This window comes from Danio aesculapii, chromosome 13 (assembly GCF_903798145.1).
Source record: "Danio aesculapii chromosome 13, fDanAes4.1, whole genome shotgun sequence".
In the NCBI taxonomy this organism is placed as follows: Eukaryota; Metazoa; Chordata; class Actinopteri; order Cypriniformes; family Danionidae; genus Danio; species Danio aesculapii.
Window position 1 is genome coordinate 10,933,308 of NC_079447.1, and position 26,876 is coordinate 10,960,183.

Consider the following 26,876-nt stretch of genomic DNA (forward strand, 5'->3'; position numbering starts at 1 on the left):
CCCTCCCACCTGTAAAAACATAAATAACAAAACATAATTTCTTCACCCTTAAGCAATTCCAAACCAGTTTTTCCTTTATTTCATGAAACAAAAAGACATTTAGCAGAATGTCCAAGCTGCATTTTCCATACAATAAACATTCATTGACCCAGAATTAATGATGAAGGTATACTGTCATTACATTCATGTCATTACAAACATAATAGAAGTTTTTTGTTTGTCGTTTTTAATCCAAACAGTGAATATTTGATGGTGTGGACCTAATATTTATTCCTCAATGGTTTGAAAAAACATGACAGCAGGTGACCGCTTTCATATTCAGATGGACTAGATATTTTAACCTTAAATACAGTAGCATAAAAGCATGTCCATATGACTTGATGAACTATATTCCAAATCGTCTGAAGCCATATGATATAACTGTACTTGTCAGACAAACATTAAATCACTAAAAATGTACAACATACTATAACATTAAAGCAGCTGTCATTTTTCAGCTTATATTGACTTTCAGTATCATTAAAACACAAGTATTTACTTTCATTTTAGCTTTGTTTCTCTCCAAATTTAAGTTTGGAGTTATTCTAGCAACAAAACAGACATTGTAAATACATTTTTGCATTTCTTGTGACAATTCAGTTTAATTATAGGCCTTTTTTTGCCCTGCACAATTTTTTCCTACAAATTTTTTGCTACAAACTTTTTAAATTCGCAACAGTCAAATGGCTTCAGAAGACTTAAACTATATTGCACAAGTTAATATTACAGATTTATAATTAATCTGGTTTCCTGTTAACTTTTATGGCAGAGAAAAATAAAATAAAAGACCTCTATCAAAGAAAGATGTCAGGTTTTAAACACCATGAGAAAGAAGAAAAAAACCCCCACTTCATTTACACTTCTGAATGAACTACTTTTCTATGAATTAAAAACCAAACACCAATGCAGTGAGATGCCTGAGTATATCCATCTTACTGGAACAACCAAACCCAGATCTAAGTGGCTGATTTTGCTGAGAACGAACAGTATTTATTATTTTGACGTGGAGACTATAGGATGGTGGTCGGGTTTCTAAAAACAATGCAGCATTACAGTCGATTTGACATGCCTGAGTAAGTCCAGAATAAATCTCAGCAGTAGAAAAAACAAGTGATGAAGAAGACTTGGTCAAGGCTAACACACACACCTGAGATGAGGACACAAGCACGAGTTACAGACTAACATGATGTTCCTGCGACGCTGCAGGATAAATTTCAGCTTTCAGACAGGGTTTTCTGAGCACAGACCAATTTCTAACCAGTTTCTCGAAACCAAGCTCAAACAGTGTCAAAAACAACAGCTGGTAGGAGTTTAAGACACTAGTCTTAGGTCCGATAAGTCACGTTATTGCTTGAAGAGTGCATAATCACAAGTCAAGACATCAGAGATAAAATAAACCCAGCTAAAGGAGAGCTTTTAACATCTTATATTATGCGGATCGAAGCAAGCGTCTGAGAAATTACAATCAGCATCCTTTGTATAACTCAAACGAATTTAGCAGTGTAAATTTCTAAAGGAACACTCCACTTTTTTGGAAATAGACTTCTTTTACAACTCCCCTAGAGTTAAACGGTTGAGTTTTGCCATTTTCAGGTCTGGCAGGAGCACTTTTAGCTTCGCATAGATCATTGATTCGGATAAGACCATTATCATCTTGCTTTAAAACGACAAAAGGAGTTTCAAATATTTTCCAAGTTCAAGCATGATTTAGTTACATCATGTATTAAGACCAACGGAAAACTAAAAGTTGATATGTTGTAGACCAGGGGTGCCCGATTTCGGTCCTGGAAGGGCCGATTTCCTGCAAGGTGTAGTTCCAACAGCAATCAAACACACCTGGGTTAGCTTATCAAGCTCTTACTAGGCTTTCTAGAAACATCCGTGCAGGTGTGTTAAGGCAAGTTGGAGCTTAAATCTGCAGGACACAGGCCCTCCAGGACAGAGTTTGGGCACCCATGCTCTAGTCCGATAGGCGCAGTGCATGAAAACCGGGTAACGGTAAAGTTCCTTGATTATGTCATAATGAGAGTATAATTACAAGTCATAAGTCTACAAAATACCAACTTTTCATTTACAGTCAGTCTTAGTACACAATGTAACTACAGAGGAGTCAAGATCTAAATAAGAAAATTCCCTTTGGTCATTTGAGCAAGATGCTAATGGTCTAATTCGATTCAGTGATCTATGCTAAGCCAAGTTCTCCCGCCAGACCTGGAGACTGGCTGAATAGATAAAAAAATGGTAGAACTCAACTCTTTAACTCTAGCGCAGTTGTAAAATGAGTCTATTTCCCAAAAATGAAGTGTTCCTTTAACCATCTTTAATCCATTCAGCTGATTTTTAAATCTGGCGGCAGCACTTTTAGCTTAGCATAGATCATTGAATCAGATAAGACCTTTAGCATCTTTTTTTAAATGAACAAATGAATTAAAATATTTTCCCATTTCAAGCGTGATGTTAAATCATGTACCTAAGACCAACGAAAAATAAATAAGTTCCTTTTTTAAGACTGATAAGTCCATAGCGTGTGAATAAGCTTTAAATCAAAGTTCCTTCACTATTCCATAAGAGTATAATTTTGAGCTATATCAGCCTAGAAAACAGCAACTTTTTATTTTCAGTCAGTCTTAGTACACAATGTAACTACAGAAGAATGAAGAACTAAATTAGAAAATTCGCTTTGTTTTTGAGTAAGATGCTAATGGTCTAATCAGATTCAAAGTTCTATGCTAAGCTAAGCTAAAAGTGTTCCTGCCAGACCTGGAGATTGGCTGAATGGATTTATAAATGGTAAAACTTAACTGTTTAACTCTAGGGAGTGGTAAAAATTTTGCAATTTCCAAAAAAAATCTTTTTCAGTTTAAGCTTTCTATCAAAAAAAGAAGAAAACAAAAAACTATTATGACACAGAGTTTAGCTTAGAAACAAGGTTTCACATGCATCATGACATTTAAAAAAAAAATGACAAGAGTAACTGAAATGAAAATGATATTAAAAGCTGTTTATTATATTTCTTCAAACTCAAATAAAACAGAAGTCCATCAAATTGTGACCACCTTGCATTTACAATCACGATCCCTAAAGATAAAACTCTGCCAACATGCACAGAACCTAAAAACAACTCAAAGCAAATGACTTAAATTAAATGTTTTTAAAAAAAAGGTGCCAGAAAAACCTGATCGCTGATTAAAATCATTTTAAGGCCAGTTTTGTTTCCTTTTCAGGAGAGACTTCTCTTGACAAGCCTCTCCAGGCAGTTTCTTGTGTGTTTTTTTTTCTAAACAGTGGTGTAAATGAATGAAACAGCATTTGGAAATGAACTGTTGTCGTGGCCAGCGAGTGATTCCTATAGTACACAGGGATACAAATTTCCTGACAGAAGCAACATGAACCAACCATTGCATGTTTTCTTTGTATCCATGAGATAATCAGGTGAGCATGTCTGACGCAGAGCACAACGGAAAGTGTTGCAGGCGGTAGCGCTGTGGCTATACCTGCTTACACACACACACACAAACTCACAGAAACACACTCTCACACACACACACACAGAGAAACACACTCACACACACATTATGGTGTTACTGGCTCCATATTCGGGCGTCTCTGACAATCCCGATGATGCTGGTCACAGTTTGGCAGCCATGAAGTTGATGTGAGGTTTGGTGAGGGGAAACAGCGGGAGACTCCTCTTGAACTCAGTCATATCCTGAACCAATGACGGCTAAAAACACACAAACACAACAAGAAATAAATTAAATAAAGAACACACCAGCAGTGCTTTAGTAGATATGATCAGGACTGAGGTTGATTAACAGATGTAAAGAAAATGTAAAAAAAAAAAAAAAAAAAAAAATGTATAATCTGATGCATTTTTACAGCAGTTTAAAGGGCCGATCACACCGTATGTGCTTTTCCATTCTAAAAATGCAAGACAACAAAAAAAGCAGCACAGTGCACTTATGTTACTAGGCAATGACTGAATCAGTGGGGTATTGTGCGAGAGTGTTGCTGTTAATATTAATATAATTTACAATTTTATAATATTATGATATTCAAGATTTGTGAAGTCATAGAACTCCGGATAACTCAAAACAGTAACCCCAAGTCTCTCCTCCATCTTCAAAAAAGGGCATTTGGTGTGATCAGCCCTTAATTCAGTGGATGTTTTCATATTTCAACATGACAAAAGGGTAGTAAATTTGAACCGTTCACAAGGATTAAGATTCTTTGTTTTTAGAATTCATGATTTTCAAGATGGTCATGTTAAGTATAAATGAACAACAATCTTTTAAATTACATTTTGTTATCTCACAAATAATTTGGCATGTTTGATCAATTTATGAATAAAAGTATTAACCTCTTGCCTTTTTTTTTTGCTAGTGTACAATCATATGATGTTTACACTTCTCATTAATAGTCAATGGCAGAAGTGCATATTGCATGAACCCATACTGACATACCACTACTTTACATGCACATCTATACAGTACCTGAGGAAGTGATGGAGCAGGAGCCAGATTGACATCATTTTGAGCAGGAAACTCTCCGACCAGTGGACCTGTCGAAAAACGAATGGTATAGATAAGTGAATTTGCCATTGCATCAAACAGTTTTTCCAAATTTAATGTCTCCGTACTCACAGGAGTCCATCTCTCTAGACAGCACATGCACAGACACTTTATGTCTTCTGGGGGCATCAATGGCCAACAAGTCCTAGAGAGAATAAACATGATGATCAAAACACATTTTTTGAGAGACCTCAAAGAAAATTACTGTTTACATAGGGAGTACTTTACTGATAAAGTCCATTTAATAAATGAACACAAACATCAACAGGCACAAAAGACCATAAAAGCATGCATGTATAAGATCATGTAATTTTTTTTGATATATTTACTGTAGTAATAATAAAAAAAATAAATAAATAAAAATTATATATATATATATATATATATATATATATATATATATATATATATATACATATATATATATATATATATATACACATATACATATACACATATATATATATATATATATTTTTTTTTTTTATAAAACAGGCACAATATTATATACAAAAAACAAAATATAAATACAATGAATATTTGAATAGATGTTATTAGGATTATCATGTTCATTTTCATAGTAATTGGATATAAACAAGACACGCATATAGGTAAAAAGAAACTTATTTTTTTATTTCTGAATATTTGTATTGAATAATTAAGTTTCTAAATTAAATTCTGATTCATTTCAAGTTAAAATGTACAATTAATAAAAATAAAAAAAACATCCATACACGACAACGTTTAAGCATATCTTACAGCAATGGTCTCCAATTACCTATTTGCATACATAGTTAAGATTGGTCCTTTTTTGCATATATTTGCATAAGGAGTTGTGATGAGGCTATTTATCACATTTATGAATCTTCACTATGCAAAGGAGACTGTGCAGGCTCTTAGTTCACAATAAAAGTGGTACCATGTCTCAAAACCTACATACAAACATTTATGCTCGCAAGCACTGTTTTTTATTTACTAGTTATGATTATGGAAACACTTCTGATCATCACTAACCCTGTAAAACTGCATAATATGTTCCTTTGTCAGTGTCTTCAGGTAAGCCACTTCAATATTATCTAGAGATCACACAAGATCATAAAAAAGTGGTTAAAACTCAACATATAACTGATTTTAATACAAGTTTATTTTAACATCTGACTCACCCCTGTCGAAGTTGTACTGTTGTGAGATGATCTCTCCCCAGTACTTTGCACACTCGGCCGCCAGCTTCTTGGGTTTGTCGAGACGGCGAATGGCCAGTGCCTGGATGTGTTTCTGAAAGGCCTCGTCTCCCATCTCCTCCACGCTCTTCTCCATGGTCTTCAGAAAGGCCTCTACACGAGACTCCAGGTAGTGAGGAGCTTTTTCAGACTGAATGATGAAACGCAGACCCTGCACCCCATTGGCCCTGCGAGGTCCACTGAACACAATATAACCTGGAAGGACAGACACACACATACAGTGGGAAATTAATGGGAATGCGTATTAATGGGAATGATATTTCGAAAGGAATAGTTGACATGGGATTGAACCAGATTTTGGTAAAAACACAAACAATACAAATAAAAATTAAACAAAACAAACAAAAGACTTCAGATTGTAAAAACAGTGTAAAAATCTTGATGGTTCTGTGGGTCTTGTCAATCAAATTTGATCTTTAATTTGTATTTTATATTGGATTCAAGTCAGGTGATTGGCTGGGCCATTCTACAGCTTGATTTTCTTTCTCTGTAACCCTTTGTGAGTTTCCTTGGCTGTGTTTTGGATCATTGTCTTGCTGAAATGTCCACCCTGGTTTTATCTTCATCATCCTGCTAATGCAGATGTTGGATTAAAGCATCTAATATTTATCAATGAGGAAGGGCAAGTCCACAGTAGGACTGGGTAATATAACAAAAATCTATCATTTTATCAGTCATTTATCATTTTATCAGTCATCTCATATCCTGATAATGATATACATCACGATATAGTACCATTTTTGTAAATTCAATCAATTAATAGTTTATACAGTGCATCCGGAAAGTATTCATAATGCTTCACTTTTCCCACATTTTTTAATGTTACAGACTTATTCCAAAATGGATTAAATTCATTTATTTCCTCAAGATTCTGCACACAATACCCTATAATGACAATGTAAAAAAAGATTTTTTGAAATTGTTATTGTTTCTGTCTGCATCCCCATAACGGCATGTAATATTAAATTAACACCATGAAATAAAGTATAACATGAAACTAGATGTTTTTTGTCAGACAGACATTTTGCACAGCCCTCGTCCCAATTTAACATAATGCAATCATATTTTACAAATTCATATTCTACCAATGATAAAATGTGTGCTAAGATGGTGAAACAGTATGCTATCTCTAAAAATAGTTGTATATTAGTAAATTTAAAGATTCTGTTATAATAAATAAAATTAAAAAAAAGTAATTTATAATTGCATACTGACAACATTAAGTATGTATTTTGTCCTTAAAATAAACAGTAATGGATGTTTTTTATTCCACTGGTCCAACCTGATTACTGACAAACAAAAATAATATATTATTAGCACACACAACTAAAAGCAAGGCTCATGAGTGTTTTGCTTTACCCAGCTGTTCTTTGGTGCGTAGCGTGTTGAAGCAAGGCTCAGAGATGATCTGACAAAAGAGCTCCAGCAGCATGTTCTCATGGGTGTTCTGCATGTCAGTCTGATAGTAGATCTCGATCCCACAGTTATTATGAACCTCGTTCCTCTGCTGGTAAACATACCAACCACCTGATAACCACAGAGAACTGGACTTAAAACACAAGAACCATGACAAACACACACAAACACACAAACATCATGGACCTCAAATCACAGGTTTAACACCAGTCTTATTTTCTTAAGTTCCTACTGATTTAATAAATTGTGAGAAATGTCCAAAAGGAGTTTAGAGAATATTAAATGCCTTCCAATTACAATCTGTATAGAAAAGAAATAAAATTTGACAAAAAAAATAAATAAATAAATAAAAAAGGGATTAAAGTACTATGTTTTTGATGAAATAAATGTAGCCCTGAGGAGCAGAAAGGACCCTTTGCCAAAAATCTTAGCAATCCCACAAATAAAAGAACCACATAAAAACTGGAAAAATGAAAAAAAGTGCACATAAAACCAAGTAACTGAAAAGCTCCACTTACCATCAGGAACCTGTACCTCTCTGTAGCGAATCAGCTGACTCGGTAGGAGGGGTTTAGTGTGAGCATGCTCAATGAGAGTGTCCTCCAGCATTTGCATCATTTCCAGAGCAGACTAAAAAACAACAGACGTCAGTCAGATGAGAAAATAAAATGAACAATACACTTGTATGGGTAATGGGTGTGCTGCATTGCATTTAAATTGTGTTATGCACAGTTACATCATTCCATTCCTAGCTGCTCCCTGCTAAATCCATTAGGTTCCTTTCAGCTCCATTCAGTTCCTTTCAACTCTGTTCAATTCCATTCCACTTTATACTATTCTATTCCATTCCACTCAATTCAATTTCATTCCACTATTAAATTCCATTCCCCCATTCGAGTCCATTCCACTTCAATTCCAACTATTAAATTCTATTCTATTCCACTATTTTATTACATTTAATTCCATTTCACTTTTTATTCCATTTCACTCTTTTAAATTTAATTCCCCAATTCAATTCCTTTTCAATATTCTATTAAATTCCATTCCACTATTAAATTCCATTCTATTCCACTATTCTGTTCAATTCCATTCCACTCTATTCTAAAGTGGAATAGAGTACAGTGTAATAGAATTAAATAGGATATTCAATTCGATTTCATTCTATTACATCCAATCCCATTCCACTCCATTCGATTAAATTCCATTCCACTCTTTTCTATTCAATTCCATTTGCATAATAATAAAACTGATTGAGCTTGATTATCATTTTTCATGAATTACAATAGCTATTATGGCAGCAAAAAGTTGATAATTTTGATAAAAATTTATCATAAAAATACAAACTAACCATTGGAAACTAAAATATAAAGTGACCAAAAGTCCATGACATTTCATGACTTGGACCAAAAAGAAATTATAATTCTGAATTTCAAATGTCTATAACAGACTTCTTTAAATTCCATGACCCATGGCAATCCTGTCATCCATTCACTTCTAAACACATGCCAGAATCAAGGCAATTTTAAATAGTAATTTCCAAATAAATTAAGAAATGGTAAGCAATTAACAGTTTCAGACATTTTTATTGTGGTAAACATACTTCTGGAAAATAAAATTCTCCATTTACATTCACTGTTCTAATCTTTCATTCTATTTTTTTTTAAATGCAACCTTAAACTTTCAAAAACATTTTAAAAGCTTCCCAAGATCAAAACTTTGATCATTAGTGCTTTTCACCACAAGAGTTGTTAAATAAGACATTAAGGTATAAACATGTTCCATTTCATTGGTTGTAACCAGTATAAAAGTAAAAGCTTATGTATATGGCACCTTTCACAGACATTAAGTCACAAGTGCTTTACAATAAAAGAAAACATACAGTGGCTTGCAAAAGTATTCATAACCCTTTAACTTCTCACATTTCCATTTTTTATTTTCAGGTTTTTTTTTTACCTTTATTTGATAGAACAGTAGAGAGTATTGACAGGAAAGCATGGGGAGCAGAGAGAGGGGAAGGATCGGCACAGGACCACGAGGCAGAATCGAACTCGGGTCGCCGTGACCACCAGAGTGCATGTGTTGACTCACTAACCACTACACCACTGGCGTAGACTTCTGACATCATTTCTTAAGAGCACCTTCTTCCACACGTTTGCTGGGTCACTCACATGGCTTCTGGCAAAATGCAAACGGGACTTCTTGTGGTTTTCCTTTAACAAAGGCTTTCTTCTTGCTAATCTTCCATGAAGTCCAGATTTGTGGACTTTAGTTTGTGGATAGTTGTCCCATAATTTGATTCCCTCACCTGAGCTGTAGATCTCTGCAATTCACCCAGAGACACCATGGGCCTTTTGGCTGCGTCGCTGATCAGTGCTCTCCTCGTTTGACCTGTTAGTTTAGGTGGATGACCATGTCTCGGTAGGTTTGCAGTTGTGCCATACGCTTTCCATTTGCAGATGATGGAACTGAACAGTGGTCTGTGAGATGTTCAAAGCTTAAGAAATCTTTTAATAGCCTAACCCTGCTTTAAATTTCTTAACTTTATCCCTGACCTGTCTGGTGTGTTCCTTGGACTTCATGAGCTGTTTGCTCCACAATATTCTCATAAACCACAGAGGCCATCATAGAACAGCTGTATTTGTACAGAGATTAAATTACATATACGTGGGACTCTTTGACAATTTAGTTATTAGGTCAACATTCGATCAGTCAGCAATCATCAGGCAACTGGATGCACTCAGAGAAAAGGGGGGCTCCTTAACTCCTGTATAATTTTCCTTCTACTTCACAATTGTATGCCACTTTATGTAGGTCTTTCACATAACATTCAAATAAAACATATGTGAGAAAGTGGAAAAGTTCAAGGGGTATGAATACTTCTGCAAGCCACTATCAAGACAGGTTAAAAATCTAAATCCAGATAACACCAATGTAAAACAAACTCAACACTTAAAAGTGTGTCAATGTAAAGGTTTTTTAAAAAGTGAGCCCAAAGTTCTCAGTGCTGTAAATACAGTTTATTTTTACTTTAATACTTTCAACCTGTCTGAACACAAACCTCTCTCGTGAATAGCTTTTGAACTAACCTGTTTGGTTATGTTGCCATGCAGAAGTGCTTCAATGTGTAACCGTGACAACAGCTGCGGTATGAACGCCTTCAGACGAGGTAACGTCACATCTGAGAGAAACAATCAAACAGCATGAGCACATACGCAGGCCATTGCTGCACTGGCGTTCAGAGTGAGATGAAAAAGCAGCGCACCATCTAGAGCGTCTCTGAGCTCATCTTTGGTCCAGGCCACTTCAGTCATGAGCAGACGGAGGTAATACATGGCGTGCTGGTGAGGCTGCTCAGCGCGGAAGTTATTCAAAGACCTCATATACTGGAGAAACACAGAGGAGACCAGTTTAGATCACACGTCGCAAGACAACATCTTATGTAGGTGTTTGGATCTGCAATTTTTGGCTTATATCAAAATTTTTTTGAAAAAATGAAAACAGAGATAATATTAATAACAGTGTCGGTCCGTGATGGTATATGGTATAGTTTCAACTTTATTAATGATTATTCCAGTAACAAAGCATAAATAAGCTACAACATGCAAATAAAATAAATAAAAATAAATCAATAAATAAAAAAAATAAAAAAATACAAAAATTCATATAATAAAATGCTACTACTACTACTACTACTACTACTAATAATAATAATAGCAAAAATGCATACAATGCTATTAAAAAAGCAAAAAAAAAAAAAAAAAAATGGCTACTAATAAAAAATAATAATAATAAATTTAAAAAATTTAAACAATAATAATAATAATAATAATAATAATAAAAAATAACAAAAAAAAATGCTACTTAAACAATAAAAAGTAAAATACTACCAATTTAATAATAATAATAATAAAAAAAATAAAACACTACAAAAAAAAATAAAAAATATACAATAAAAATAATAAATAAAATACAAATTAAAAAAACAACAACAACAACAACAACAAAAAATAAATAAAATACTACTAATAAAAGAAGAATAAGTACAAAAATAAATTAAAAATAATAAAAATACTAATAAAAAACAAACAAATGATAATAAAAAAAAATTCAAAAAATAAATTGCTACTACTACTACTACTACTACTACTACTACTACTACTACTACTACTAATAATAATAATAATACAAAAATACATTAAAAATAATAAACAAAATACTAATATATAAATAAATATTATTATTAATAATAATAATATTATTATTAATAATAATAATAATAATAATAATAATAATAATAATAATAATAATAATTTGAAAAATATCTCTGGCTAATTTGGTTCTTCAAACAAGATTGCGAATCAGATTAAAATGACAGGTTGAACTGATCTGAGATCGCTGCATGTGTTGTAAAGGAAAGATCTATCGATCCTCGAAATCATGATCAGCAATGCAACGATTGGCTGACGGCACAGCAGCGTAATGACATCATCTGACTAATATTCAATTATCCATGCGAGCAAAATTACATCAAATTCCCAGTAAACAGTTTGTTGAATATGATACGCAATAACTTTCCACAATTGTGGTGAGCTGGAGGCTTTACACTTTCATGTGTCAAGAGAATTTAGCGATTTTATTTAGTTTTACATTTTAGAGTGGATTTTCTTCATAGTAGCCTATAGGCCTATTTAAGTTGCTTAATCTGCGAATTAAAATTAATTTTGCATCAAAAAAGCATTTTGATATCGGTAAATGTCTCTGCAACTTCTGCAAAGTTTCAAATCACTGTCATATTAGAGGTCAAAACGAGTCCATGACTGCATAAATTGTTATTTCTTTAAAAAACAAATAAACAAAACAGTTGAATGTTGTGCATGTCTATTATCATGCACAAATTGTAAAGCTGGGTCGGTACCTTAAAGTACGTGTTTGTTCAAAAAAGTCAATATTAATAAATGTTCTCTTTGATCCCCTTGGGGAGAACCACCCCATTTTGCACTTTTATTTCAGAGTGCAGATTGCATAAGTTTTATTTATTTATATATTTTTAAAACTTGTATGCATAAACAAATATTGATAATTATTTAATATTACTAATTATTATATATATATATATATATATATATATATATATATATATATATATATATATATATATATATATATATATATATATATATATATATATATATATATATATATATATATATATATATATATATATATTTTTTTTTTTTTTTTTTTTACTATTTTACTACTTTCCTGAGTGTATAACCTATAGGTTACTACTGTAAGAAAATATCAGCATTCGGTACATACTTTCTGTACTACCTTTGCTTGAAATGACCCGTTCTAATCCCATTTACATGAAATGGGCCTGCTCCCAAGCAGGTTTGAGCTACCAGAACTGTTGCTATGACAACAACTCTCAGATGAGTTTTGAACGAAATGATCCTGTATCATGTCAAATAATCAATAAAGGAGTAATCCACATACGAAGAATGGACTTTAATGCTGTTTTACTTTTAGTTTGAATTCAGATATCATATACATGCACATTCTATGTTTATATAAGTGCACATGCATACATGTATATGCATTAAGAGTATTTATTTATAAAATAAAATTATTTTAACTCGACTAATTCATGTTGTATCCTTTAATTCTACATTTTAAAAACAATAAGTCAGTTTTAGGATGATATATGAACAATATTAAACCACACACTTTTGTTAAATAGATGCAGAGCGATGTCTTCATTGAATAATTTTATTAAATCTGTCCTGAAATGTTTAAAACCAATTTGACTAGAAAATAAAAAAGTCCATTATTAAGCTATTCAAAACTTAATGCAATTAAATTGGCCCAACTGCTAATATTGAAAAAAATCTTGATTGACTGACATGCTTAATCTACTTTGGTAAATTAATTAATTGTTTGTGCAATATTCATTTCTGAACTGATTTTCTGGCAAAAACACGTCAAAATGGAGTCAAAAAACACAATGCTTGTTGTTCAATATGTGTACAAATATATGCCAAATCATAATACATTTATAATAAGATTGTGCATTTGTGTCTCACCGCTTCCTTAATGATATCAAATCGCTTCTCATCGATCTCAAACGTGGCCATTTTCTCAATGATCTTCTTTAGCAGGATGTGTTGCTTATCGTTATAACCCTTGACTGACAGCTGACACACAAAAAACACAGCAGTCAAAAATGATGATCAAGGACAACTTAAAGGAAGAGTTCATCCAAAAAATCTAAACTACCTCAAATTTACTCTCCCTCGTGTGGTTTTAAACCTTTGAGTCTCTTTCTTCTGTTGAACACTAAAGATACTTCGATACGATTTAATAACCACAGACTTCCACAGTAGGCAAACAAAAATACCATGGAAATCAATGGGTGCCAACTATCAGCATTTTTCTAAATATCTTCTTTTGTGTTAAACACAAGAAACTCAAACAGGTTTGAAACAACTCAAAGGTATAGTTCACCTAAAAATAAAAAAAAAAAGTTACCTCAATTTACTTTCCCTCATGTGGTTTTAAACCTTTGAGTTTCTTTCTTCTGTTGAACACTAAAGATACTTCAGTACCATTTGATTACCACAGACTTCCATAGTAGCCAAACAAAAATAGGCAAGTTTAAACAGCACATTTCATACACAACGCGAATTCAAAATGCTTTACATAAACAAGAATAAAAAAAACAAGAAAATAAAAATGATTAAAAACAAACAAATATATACCATGGAAGTCAATGGGTGCCAACTACCAGCATATTTTGTGTTCAACATAAGAAACTCAAACAGGTTTCAAACAAAAGGTGAGTAAATTACCATTTTACAGTGAACTGTCCCTTTAATAACGGTCTTTGTTCAAGAACTATCTTACTTTATTATGAAATGACATTTAGAAAGCAACACACACACACACACACACACAGAGGTTAGTGCAGAACAGACTACAACGATTACACAATGTTGCATCTTTACACAACCATCAATACACCGCATCAGAGTGTGACATGTATGTGTATGCAAACTGATTAAGTGAATCACACAGCAATTGATGTTACGAGCTCCCAGCTTTGCCACCATCCGAACATGAGTCAGCCTGTTTAAACCGGTTATTAAGATCAATCTAGGCTACAACACAGACAATAACTATTTCAAAGAACCCAAGCAGACTGATCTTTAAAAGGTTCAACATCCCATCACTCCGCAGAAAGCAATAGACAAGCAAACCTGCACACTCCACAGCCTCAAGCTGCGCCCCTTCTCCCAAAACCCAGCCCCTCCCCAAAAGGGGGAGGGGCTAATCACCATACTTACAAGAATGGCATTCATTCCTGAGGCTATGCCATAGACCAACCCTGCCAGGCGGGCTGCATATGTATACTCTCTCAAATCATCCTTCAACAACCTGAGAAACAGGTAAGTCATGTTGCAGTGCACTGGGTCTGCATAAAGGTAGCGACTACCGGGATGGAAAGAAAGAAAAAAAGGGAAGGGGAAAAAACAAATGGAGTAATATTTATATGAAAGGATCATAAGACTAAAAAAAAGGGTTGAGAGGGACCACAGACAGAGTATGAATATGCAGCCTCAGCTCCGGCGCTAATCTAAAGCTAGCCTACAGCATTTCTGCATTTGCAAAACAATTACATCGAGAAAAAAAAAATAAATAAATTTAAAAAAAGGAGTTTTGTTGTGTAAAGGAAAACAAAGCTACGATTTGGGTTACTAAGTGCAAGGATTGTTTGTCATTTGTGCGCGAAGTGGGACTGTCTTTGTTTTGGAGGGAGCATGTTGGAAACAGCAACGAGAGGGATTTTAAAATACTTACATACATCCCATAGACTGTATTTTGAAGGTCATAGCTCAGGCCGGCTAACTCGGCTGCATATGCATACTCGTTCAGCGAATCCTTGAGCAGCTCAAGGTACAAATACGCCATGTTACAATGCAACGGGTCCACATATGCAAACGGGCTGTGAAAAGAACGCAAGCGATAAACTCTGACACTCAAAGGTTTAAGGTCTTTAAAATGTTTTCTTGAAAGAAGTTACATAAATACATTTAAAAAGGAATGAATGAATATTAGTTTTAAAAATAGTCATAAATCTATAGCAAAACATGGTGAAATGGAACCATCACAGAAAAAAAAAGTAGGAATAAGTCTTTATATAAATTTAGTAGTACTGTCAAATAAACAACATGACACCTGTCAAAAGCTCTAGATGTTTCCATCCACCTATTCTTAAACGAATTTCAGTGCTTCCCACAGGTTTGAAACATACTGGCCGTGGTAGCCAGATTGTAACACAGCATTTAATCATCACATAAATTAAACAATAATTTTGTATGACACTGTTATACAATTTTTCTTTTTGATGGGTAAAATTCACTATTTTTCTTTTATGCTATTCAGGAGCTATGTGCACCCACTGACAGGTCAAATCTGCCTCTCTCTCTTTCAAGTTCAAAGCAAACTTGAGTGCCAAAGCATTTTAGATATGTATATAAAATAATCAGCAAATGTAAAATAAAAAAAAAATGACAGAAAAGAACAGACAAAATCTCTAAAAATTATAATAATTACAAGATTAAAGCGTGTAGATTATTTAAAGGCAAAAGCCTTGATAAAACTATTACTAATGGTGTACATATAATTTGCAGCCAGTTTAGACCAGTCATTTCGTCCTCTCAGAGTACATAGTGAAGCGAGTCGCTTAGATTAAAGAACAAATTATTTAATGTTTCTCTCGCTCTCATGCAAAAAACACATACGATTAACGACAGCTTTAGAAAGCAAAAGCAAAAGCCAACACCCGAACATTTAAAAAGATTTAGGAAAAAAAGCTAGTCTCTGTGGGTCTGCAGAGACTGTCTGTGAGAGTATTGAAAGGTCTTGCACGCACAGAACGAAACAGGTAAACGACAACTACTTAATTTATCGTGGACGTTGGTTATATTAGGATGGTTATTATAAAAAAAAAAAAAAATAATAAAAAAAAAAAAAAAAAACTAAATGTACTTGGGCAGCCGTTAATATACCCAGGTGGCTTGCCCAAGTAAAGTCTACGTGGGAAGCACTGCATTTCGGTCATAAAAAAAATAAAATAAAATAAATGCATAAACTCCAGCATGCACATCAAAAAGTCGTAAGATTTTGTTTTACAGATCATGGTACTAAAAATCTGCAATAGGACAGCATTAACAGACAAACATGTCATCTTCTGAGGCACAAGTTATATAATATATAAATAAACAACAACAAAAAAAGGCCCACAGTGTCTTCTACCGCAGCAAATTCCTTTTTTCAGTTTGATATTTGTTATCAGTAAGTGACCATTTTAATCTCTATGACTCAGATGAAAACGGTGCTTTATCAGCAAATGTTTTATGCAATATTACAGTTGTGTATGAATCTAATGTGCATCTTTGGATGGAAACATAGCTACTGTACAGTTGTTTCACCTTATAAAATATTTACGTATTATTTATTAATATTTTTGCACAAAAGATTCTCAAACATTGACAAATTTAGCACCTTCCTTGCTACTAATTGTTACTATTAAGCAAAATAAAAAGCAATATATCATTGGGCAAAATCTTAACTTAATGGCATACCTACCTGAAAAATTCAAAGTTTAAACAAGCTTTAGGCAAGAAAAACTTGTCATCTTGTTTGAACCAAACTTTACTCATTGCCGTGTCCTGAAAACAAAAAGACAAGACAAATTGAGGGACAAAGAAAAACTAGAAGGCTCAGTGTTTAGAAGTTTGACAGACTTTAAGTTCTTCTATTTAAGCTGCCCCAAGAGTAAACTTTCTAATAGGAGTTTAATCAAAACAAACCTTTATCAAAGTGGGGGCTGATGGGGAATCCTTCTCTAGAGGGTAAATCTCAAAGTTTGTTGGGATGAATTCATTCTTCATTGGCAGTTTAAACTTTCCGTTAAGGTCTGCGTTGTCCCATTTCTGAAACAAAAGGGCCAAGGAAAAAAAGAAGGGGACAATAAATTGTAAATTTTTTCCAGATTATGGAAATTACAAGAAAGCACAATGTTCATGCAAGTCTGCTAATTTGGCAGTCATGGTAGAGTACAGAACTCTCACCAAATATGAAAATATCAATATGCTTTTCTGCAATTATTTTGTGATGAATACAAATTTCACCAGATAATACTTTTTTTTTCTGGGGAAAGAATTCATAATTTTAAACGGATTAGGATTATTCTGCATTACACAATCAAATTACAAACATGGATAATAATAAAACAGCAAAAACATAAATCAAATAAACAGTGCTTTTCTGATTTTTTGAGTTGTATAGTATTTAACCACAGAACTTGAATAATTAAATGCAAAATACCACTGTATAGCCTTCATCGTATAAATTAAATATAACCTTTGTGATCTAAAGCTACAAACGTTAGAATTTCTTCATCACAGTTCTAAACAACATGCAAATGCTAAACCTTCACTACATTAGATAAACTTCAACTATTATTGATCAACTATTATCAATACAATAAAATATTTATTTATAAACCACATTTAAAAACCACCAAAGTGCTGTACATAGGGGACTAAAGACATAGAAGCAGAATATAAAAAGAAACAGTTAGCAAATAAAAAGCAAAGCAATAAAACGGTGATCAAGGAATATTAAAAGCGAGAGAAAATAGATAGGTCTTTAAAACAAAGTTAAACACTGAAATAGAGGGGGAAAGTATTCCAGAGTTTAGGACCAGCAACTGCTCAACCTTGTTATTAAGGTGTGTTCTAGACACCGTAAGTAAATTGAAATCATAAGATCTCAATGATCGAGAGGAGGTATATGGACAGAACAAGTCTGTAAGGTACTGAGGAGCAAGATTATTGACAGCTTTGTATACAAATAATACAATTTTAAAATAAATTCTTTATTTAATGTGCAATCATGACTGGACATTGCACATGCTACGATGTGACTATTGTGGATATGTGCATCGCAATATCAATGCTAAAACATATTGTGCAGCCCTATTTGAGACTTTTCGTTAATTCATCATTATGTATTTATGTTTTAATGCTAATATATATTAATTAACTTTTGTCTTAGTCACTTTATTAATCTGGGGTCGCCACAGCGGAATGAACCGCCAACTTATCCAGCATATGTTTTACACAGCGAATGCCTTAAAGATTATATATTAACTTAAAGATAAATATTCTAAAAATTCCAGAGGACACTACTATAAACATGTCCCTTAAAACATTCTCAAATCTTATTTAAAAACTTTAAATATTCTTACACAAGGCACAAAAGGGTTTCTTTCCCCTTTCAGTATGTTAAAGATCTACATTTATTAAATAATAACAAATGTCAAAGCTAAGGTTTATGTACCATGTTATACAAACAAAACATTTAAGAAAATCAAACGTGTTTCACCTTAATAGCTTCATCAGTAATGGCTTCTTGTTTATACTGTGTGCCGTACCACTCCTCAGTCCGATCAGTCTGTCCTTCAAATGATTTGGAGACAACTGCAACCCTGAAAGTAGCAAGAGAGGGGGAAAAAGAAAAGAAGAATAGTAAAGATCACTTCACCAGACACAGCATGACACCATCCATTTCTCACAAGTCCCTTGGGGGAAAAATGGGCTATGCAATTTTACTTTTATCAGATCTCTGGCCCAGTAAATAGATTGGGAATATTGGTCATTACATCAATCAAAGGTTCGCGTTTCCCGGAGCTGCTCAATCTGCTGTGCAGGGCTGTGGATCAAGGCACCATTTCTGCACAATTTAGACTCTGCTGATCAATAGAGAACTTTTGGGACAATGACGTGCTATTCTGGACTCTCCTGCAATCAATCAATTGCATAAAAGAGAGCCCAGAATAGGTTCCCTCTAAATTCCAGATCACTCCTTCCAGATTTAGAACAAATCACACAAGGTTACCAGCAGGATACAGCAGTCTCAGACCACTCATTCACTGCCTGATGCTTAGAGCACACAAAAAATAGCAAGTGCTTTCTCCATCTTGCTAGTTTTAATTGGATACAAAAAAATATATACAATTTGATGAAAAGTAGAAACCACTGTTGTACAATGACTTGCCTAATGAACCTAATTAAGACTTTAAATGTCACTTTAAGCTGAATACTAGCATCTTAAAATATTTAGTAAAATCTAATGTACTTTCATCATAGCAAACATAAAAGAAATTATTAGAAATTAGTTATTAAATCTATGTTTAGAAATGTGTTTACATAAACTTTAATTATAGCTACAAAAGTCCTTCAGTAAAGAGCAGTGAGTGATTGTCCTTTTGTTGTTTGATTAATGATAAAAACAGTGGATAGCAGGAATATCGCGTGTTGTCACTTTAAGAGCAGTGCGGTTCTGATTTATGGTTTCACTTTCACATGCCTTTTGATTCTCAACTTGCTTGTTTATTACATAATAAGGGGTAATATAAATAATCACTCAACACCGCGTTGACAAATTTTCATGTATTTGACCATTAAAAAAACAAAAAAACAAACAAACAAACAAACAAAAAAAAAAGCTCGCATTAAGATGACTTTAGATGTGTGTGCTCTGCTACTCTCTGAGGCTGAGCGCGCGCACACACACACACACACACACACCAGTATGCGGTCTCATGCGTGCTTTTAAAAACATGAATGATTAGAATGTACATCAATGAATGACACACATCCCGTGCTGCAAAAGTTACATTACAATACATGGTTTTAGCAATGTTCACATGAAACGGAGCTTTGCAGGGCAACAAATGTGTACAACTGGAAAGGGGCTGGTATATGATGTAATAATCCTTTATCTCGATTAATGTTTTTCATAATCGTTAGAAGCCAAAATGGAAATCGAAACTGAATTTAGATTAATTGCACAGCCCTGCCATTCAGATCAGTTAAAACAGTAAAATCACAAAGTAATTTACTGGTGACTGACTTTGAATGAATCATTTGAATCAGTGAATTTACTGGAGATTATACTTTGTATATAATCTTATTAAATGCCTTTATTAAAGGACTAATAGATTTGCTGTATAAATAAATAAAATAAAAAAAACACAGAAATATCATATTAGAAATAAAATTAAAGAAATAACCTATAAACCTCCACAGATTTTATCCAGCAAAACACTACTTAAATGTAAAAGTGGTATTGATATAAATTGTATATTGTGTTATGAATAGGAGACGGCTTTACAATTATTTTGGCATTGTACATAGTCAATTCACAAGTTGTCAACTTATGAGGAGAGGCAAAAACTTAATTTTTATTGTTCAAAACCTTTTTCATTGTTATTGGAAAATGTACTTTTTGGCTTAACTAAAAATCCTAATCAAGCGGAAATTTGTTTTATTTACTTGTAGTTCGGTTTTCATGGTTCTTTTGGTCATGATTAAAAACAAAAAGGGAAAAAAAGCTTATATTTAGTACAGATTCACCTGGTTAAGTTAAGCTTTAGTGTCATTCTGCTACATGTGTGGACATACAGCAGGGAAAATAAGTATCGAACACGTCATGTTTTTTCCTGGGAATAATATTTGTAAAAGGAACTGTTGACATGGAATTGAACTATATTTTGGTAAAAACCCAAACAATACAAACAAAAATCTGAAAAATTGTTGTGTCATGACAATTAAATGAGAAAGTACTGAACTACCCAAATGCATTTAATACTTTATATAAAAGGCTTTTTTGATGATGGCAGCTTAAAGACGCCTCTCATATGGAGAACAAAGTCACATGAATTGCTCAAGTGTGAGTTTGTGTGACAGACTTCAACAGAGTGTAAAAACCTTGATGGTTCTGTGAGTCTCGTCTACCAAATGGGAGCTTTGTTTTGTATTTTTTCTTTTGATTCAAGTCCATTCATTCCTTGGCTGTGTTTTGGATTATTGTCTGGCTGAAATGTCCACCCTGGTTTCATCTTCATTCTCCTGCTAATGTAGATGTTGGACTGAAACAGTGAATATTAATTTACAAAAAGCAAAAGAAGAGGGTTGCTGAATAACTTTTGAGAGATTTCAGCTGCCGTTTGTGCTTTCACAGCCTTTCTAAACCTCGCTTTCTTCATGTGTTATACTAATGATACTTATTTTCCCAGCTGTACATTGGAACAAAACGCAGTGTAATCATGAAAAACTGGAGATAGGAGCAGGAAGTCAGTCATGTATAGGTTTAAGAAAATATTGAAGCGATAATCTAACTATACATACAAGATAAACTTGACTACACGCATAACCTAACACAATATATCGAATTAATTTACATAATCATCTACAGTACTGTGCAAGATAGTGTGCAAAAGAGATATCTAAGGTTAAATAATCAAGTAGTAAGGCAAGTAGTGCAATATGATTTGTGATGAAACCATTTATTTTACCTTGGTTCAGTTTGTCATTAAGAGACAGTTCACCCCCAGCTATTTCAATTACTGATAAACCCAAAGTGTCACAATAACCATGGTTGGTCACTTAGAATATGGTTCAAATGGTCTCTCGTTGGCAGTTTTAAATCAGAAAAGGCCAGATCAGATTTTACACACTGATAGCAAAAGTCTGGCTATGTAAGACTCTCATCTAGTGTTGCAGAGCTTACAACAAACCAATCACCTAAGAGGAAGCATGCCAAGCAGCATACCACCAGATCTGTAGTAAAATTCTTATCTTGATCCAAACACTTCAGAAACACTTAACAAAATGAAATGCGAGAGCCCTACAAGTTCTTCCATCCCAAAAACAACACGAGAGTGGCAACGGTAGAGGTTGAGGTGCAGTTCAAACAAGCTCTTTTAAAGCTGCAAAGGAAATTGCATTCGAAAGCCTTCGTCATAGCAGTGAAAGTGAGGTTCTTTCAATTCAAACACAGCAAGGAGATCCAGTTGCAAATAACACTTCAAAAACAGTTAAAAACACCAACCAATCTGAGCGCTGTTGGGATATGAGCAGCAAGACATAAAAGAATCTGATATTTACTTCACAAAGTTTCAAATATGAAGCTCCTTGAGTGGGCCTTTGAAGAAAGCTGCCAATAACTGGACATAGGGGTTAAACTAATCTCATCCAGAGGGGACAACATGCATCTTTCAGGTCTCTCAATCACATTTTTTTAATCAAGCGCAACATCCATGACACCGTTTCGCTTTAATATTTGGCATTACAGATTTAAACGAACCCTAAATCCTAAGAACAACGGTAGCAGATCCTTAACAGATGGCTTTCTTTTACAGGTTATGCACATGAAAGTGTGCAAACATATTACAAATCTGAAAGACAGTTTTGTGTGCTCACCTGACATTCTCTGGTCTCAGTTTATCAAGCACCATCTCTATGAGGTCTGGCCTGAACTCTTCCAGCAAGTATTCGGCAGCCAAGATTTCTTCCAGTGGATAGTACTAAAAAAAAACAAAAAAACAAACAAACAAAGAAACAAAAACAAAAAAAAAAAAAATAGCATTATTCACAGAAAGCATTATTCGCAGTAATGGGGCAACATTGTGCACCCTTTAAAGTCTTTAAATTATAAATGCATGAAAACTTTTAAATGCTTTGGTAAATGCCATTTTTATTTATCAATACCATTATTGCATTTGTTTTCTGTAAACTAAAGTGTCACTTATTTGTAAATACATATTTTTATTTATACAGCTAAACACTCAATGCACATATTGCAGAGAAACCATCTAGATCAGGGGTGTCCAAAGTCGGTCCTGGAGGGCCGGTGTCCTGCTGACTTTAGCTCCAACTTGCTTCAACACACCTGTCTGGAAGTTTCTAGTATACCTAGTAAGAGCTTGATTAGCTGGTTCAGGTGTGTTTGATTAGGGTTGGAGCTAAATCCTCTAGGACACTGGCCCCCCAGGACCGAGTGTGGACACCCCTGATCTAGATGTATATATAGCTTCGGTTTACTTCATTTCCCATTTATTTAAATGTTCTCTCGTGACCATATTAATGCATGCATCTTAAGCTCCTGTAAATCACAAAAGATTCCTTGTGTTTGAGCATGCTTGGCAAATAATTGTGATTAACTCAAAGTAGGGCTGGGCGATAATTCGATGACGATAATCATCAAGATATATGTATATATTTTCGATAAAACGATAATGACAGTTCGATAAGATTTATGCACCATGCGTAACGCTACACTGGCATTTTGCAGCCTGCACTTCCTGATGCCCCACGTAGTACAAGCTTACAGCCATACAGTGTCCGTTGCACAAAAATAAATAAATAAGGAAAAAAGGTCAGTCACAGACATTGTTGACCAAAAAAAAAATAAATAAAAAAAAATAATAACTTCAGTAGTCTGGAGCTACTGAGTGACTCCATAAACTGCACACACTTGATTAAGTATGCATGAACGCATCTCACAGCGCAAAGCATAACATAATCTTTAAATGTCCATGCTTAATCATCGATAAGGTCTATTGATTAAAGAATTGTTGACAATCAATAGATCAGAGTAATCGTTAGCATCCCTAAAATATCCTAAAAAGATACTTCACCATACTCACCATTAAAAGGATAAGTTCATCCAAAAATGAAAATTCAGTGACCATTAATTCACCTTTTCTTGTTCCAAACCCGTTGAAGTTTTTTTGCTTTTGTTGTAGGGTAATGCCTTTGTTAAACTTGCTGAAAAATAATTGTATTATTTATACTGTCAGACAGTTAAAACATTTTACAAAATGTGTTAAATCAGCTGCACCGAGGGATTGGCATGCTGAAAAGCCTTTAAAATTGACAGATAAAAAGATTTGACATTTATCGTGATAAATATCGATATTGACTGATATCGTGATAATTTTTTTTGCCATATCGCCCAGCCCCAATTCAAAGTAAAATGTAACATTCTACCATTCAATTTGTGCTGATGCATAATGTTCCACACCTTCTTTGAAATGCTATTTCATCAGTTCAGAATTCACTAGTATTCAATTCCAAAATGTATATAAAAATTAAATAAAAAAAGAAAATCACTTAAAAATGAAACCCTGGTTCTGATCTCCAGACACAACACAGTCGGCACCCTGATGACATGAGCAACTGTAACCATGGAGACAACCTTTTAATGTCTTTCATGAGAGAGACACCTACATGTAGAAGTCCAGCCACTTTAGACGTGTATCCACGAGGACGTTCCTTATCCTTAAATCGGAAAGCCACGGTGTTCAAATCCTACAAACAAACAAAATGTAGAGACAAATCAGTCATGTGCACTGTATGAAAAACTAGCAGTGTTAAAAAAAATAAAATTAAATAAAAAATTAATAAAAGGGGCAGTGGCTAAGTGGTTAGCACTGCCACCTCACAGCAAGAAGGTGCTTATTCGAGTCCCAGCTAGGTCAGTTGGCATTTCTGTGTGTAGTTTGCATGTTCTCCGTGTTGGCGTGTTTCCTCCGGGTGCTCCGGTTTCCCCCACAGTACAATCACATGCGGTATAGGTGAATTGAATAAACTAAATTGGCCATAGTGTTTGTGTGTGAACGTGTATGGATGTTTGCCAGTACTGAGCTGCAGCTGGAAGAGCATCCGCTGCTCAAAACATATGCTGGATAAGTTGGCGGTTCATTCCACTATGGAAACCCTGATGAATAAAGGGACTAAGCTGAAAGAAAATGAATGAATAAATAATAATAAAAAAATAGCTGTAAACTAGGCTCTAAAATATAATTTTAGATTTTCCCCCCAAATTGTGCAATAATAGTCTTAACTTTTCATTTTCTGGCTTTTTGTGATTTAATACAGATTTTAAAATAATGGCAATCAAATATTTACATACAACAATTTACCCCTTGAATGTAAATATGTAAATAAATAAAATGTTCTTTTGGTCAAAAGAATTGCTGCAGAGGAAGGGTTTATAGTTTTAATTAAAAAAATTGGACTAATAATGGTCTTAAATTTCAGGTAAAATAAATAATATTTTATTAATATTATAATAATATAAACTGCATAATAAACTGCATAATTAGATAATTATTAATATTACACTGTAATTCTATTGAACAACAGTGTTCATATTTATACATTACAAATTTATTAGAGATAAACCAAGACTATTTAATTTGCTCAGCTGTATAAAAGACTGAGTTGGCATTTCTGATAAGTTATACCAAATTAATTCCCAAAAAGTCTGTGTGTACCAGTGAGTGAGAAGTTCCATTTTCTGCAATTTAATATATACTGACATAAGTCCACTACCACACTTAATTAGTTTATGCAAATTTAACCACATTTCTAAACATTAAATAAATTATCTAAATTCTCTCCCATTTGGGCTAACCCATTATTTGTACCAGGGAAATCAGACATGGGCTTTAAGCTGTGGTTTCAGAAAGGCTTACGAAAGATATCAGATCTTTATGACGATAATATACTGATGACCTTAAAAATGAAAGATAGTTAAAAAGTCTTATTTAAGTATCTTCGGATTCATAATTTTGTAAGATCTAAATCCATTCATATCAGTGCCAGACTAAGTAGCTTAGAAGAAATTGCAGTTAAAAATCTTAGTGCCAACACAAAATTTCTACACTATATAGCAAATTCAATAATGCTTCCAATAAATCTACAAATCATAAAAGACTGGCTTGGATGGATGACTTTCAGATGGATGTTACAGAAAATGAATGGGAAGAAAGTTGTGTTCAAGGGCAAACATTATCGATCAATACCCATTTTAAACTAATCCAATACAATTGGATGAAGAACATGTACAACACCGGAAATGTTAAATAAATTTAATAGAAATATTTTGGACATTTGTGAAAAATGTTTGACTTACAAAAGGCACACTATTCCATTGTGTTTGGCAATGTGAGCACTTATAATCCTTTTGGAAAGAATTAATGGGTGTAAAATCTCAAACTATTGGTAAAGAAATCCCTGTTTGCCCTAAAATTTGTATTTTTGGTCTTTCCACCTGCCTCATCTCTGAAGACATCCGAACAGAAGTTTATAAACCTGTGTCTATTGCAAGCGAAGAGCCTGATTGCCATTCACTCAAAGTAATCATGGCCCATTTTTGTCACTCTGGATTAAGGAAATGTCGTCTTGTATAGCAATAGAAAGACTATTTTTTACAAAGAAGATTTTTATTTATTTCCCCTTCATGTGTATATATTTTTATAGCTTCTTTGATTGGTATTTGGTTACTAACACTATGTATGCATGCATCAAAATTTTCTGAAACAATAAGAGCATTTAAAAAAAAAATAAAATAAAAATTCATAACCATTAAGCATAACCCTGAAGCACGTTCGTACCTTACACTCCTGAAAGACCCACTCCTGAGGGCCCTCTGTCCGCAGCTTCTGAATGTACTGAAACATGTGGAAGATGATATCCTCGACATGCACTACAGACAAGGGAAATATAGCTCAAACACATATTGATCAACATACACTCTTATAAGAAAAAACATCCAGGTCCTTACAGAGCCCCTCTTCTGTCAAATCCACATTAATAATGAAGAACATGAATCCTCTGGCTCCTTCTTTCTGGCCTCCAACTAGAGTGTTCACCCATCCTGAGAAGAAACAGTGAATGCATGAACAACACAA

The 26,876-nt window shown here is 33.7% G+C and overlaps 1 protein-coding gene across 2 annotated transcripts in view; it reads right to left on the minus strand.

Moving 5' to 3' along the window:
* Positions 1-3,025: 3,025 nt before the first annotated feature.
* ide (insulin-degrading enzyme) overlaps positions 3,026-26,876 on the minus strand; it is a 39,250-nt gene continuing 15,399 nt past the window's right edge. The window contains exons 8-25 of one of the 2 annotated variants that reach the window (XM_056470305.1): positions 26,750-26,842; positions 26,580-26,671; positions 24,409-24,489; positions 22,600-22,703; positions 18,719-18,821; positions 17,140-17,262; positions 16,916-16,998; positions 14,611-14,755; positions 13,351-13,461; positions 10,530-10,650; positions 10,354-10,445; positions 7,786-7,897; positions 7,211-7,378; positions 5,774-6,046; positions 5,625-5,686; positions 4,683-4,755; positions 4,533-4,600; positions 3,026-3,763 (exon numbers count right to left, since the gene is read on the minus strand). In XM_056470305.1, the coding sequence (XP_056326280.1) occupies positions 3,668-3,763; positions 4,533-4,600; positions 4,683-4,755; positions 5,625-5,686; positions 5,774-6,046; positions 7,211-7,378; positions 7,786-7,897; positions 10,354-10,445; positions 10,530-10,650; positions 13,351-13,461; positions 14,611-14,755; positions 16,916-16,998; positions 17,140-17,262; positions 18,719-18,821; positions 22,600-22,703; positions 24,409-24,489; positions 26,580-26,671; positions 26,750-26,842 (2,000 nt within the window). In that variant the 3' untranslated portion in view covers positions 3,026-3,667. Of the gene's footprint in view, positions 3,764-4,532; positions 4,601-4,682; positions 4,756-5,624; positions 5,687-5,773; positions 6,047-7,210; positions 7,379-7,785; positions 7,898-10,353; positions 10,446-10,529; positions 10,651-13,350; positions 13,462-14,610; positions 14,756-15,124; positions 15,270-16,915; positions 16,999-17,139; positions 17,263-18,718; positions 18,822-22,599; positions 22,704-24,408; positions 24,490-26,579; positions 26,672-26,749; positions 26,843-26,876 lie in introns of both variants that reach the window. The other variant, XM_056470304.1, reaches the window with a different exon arrangement.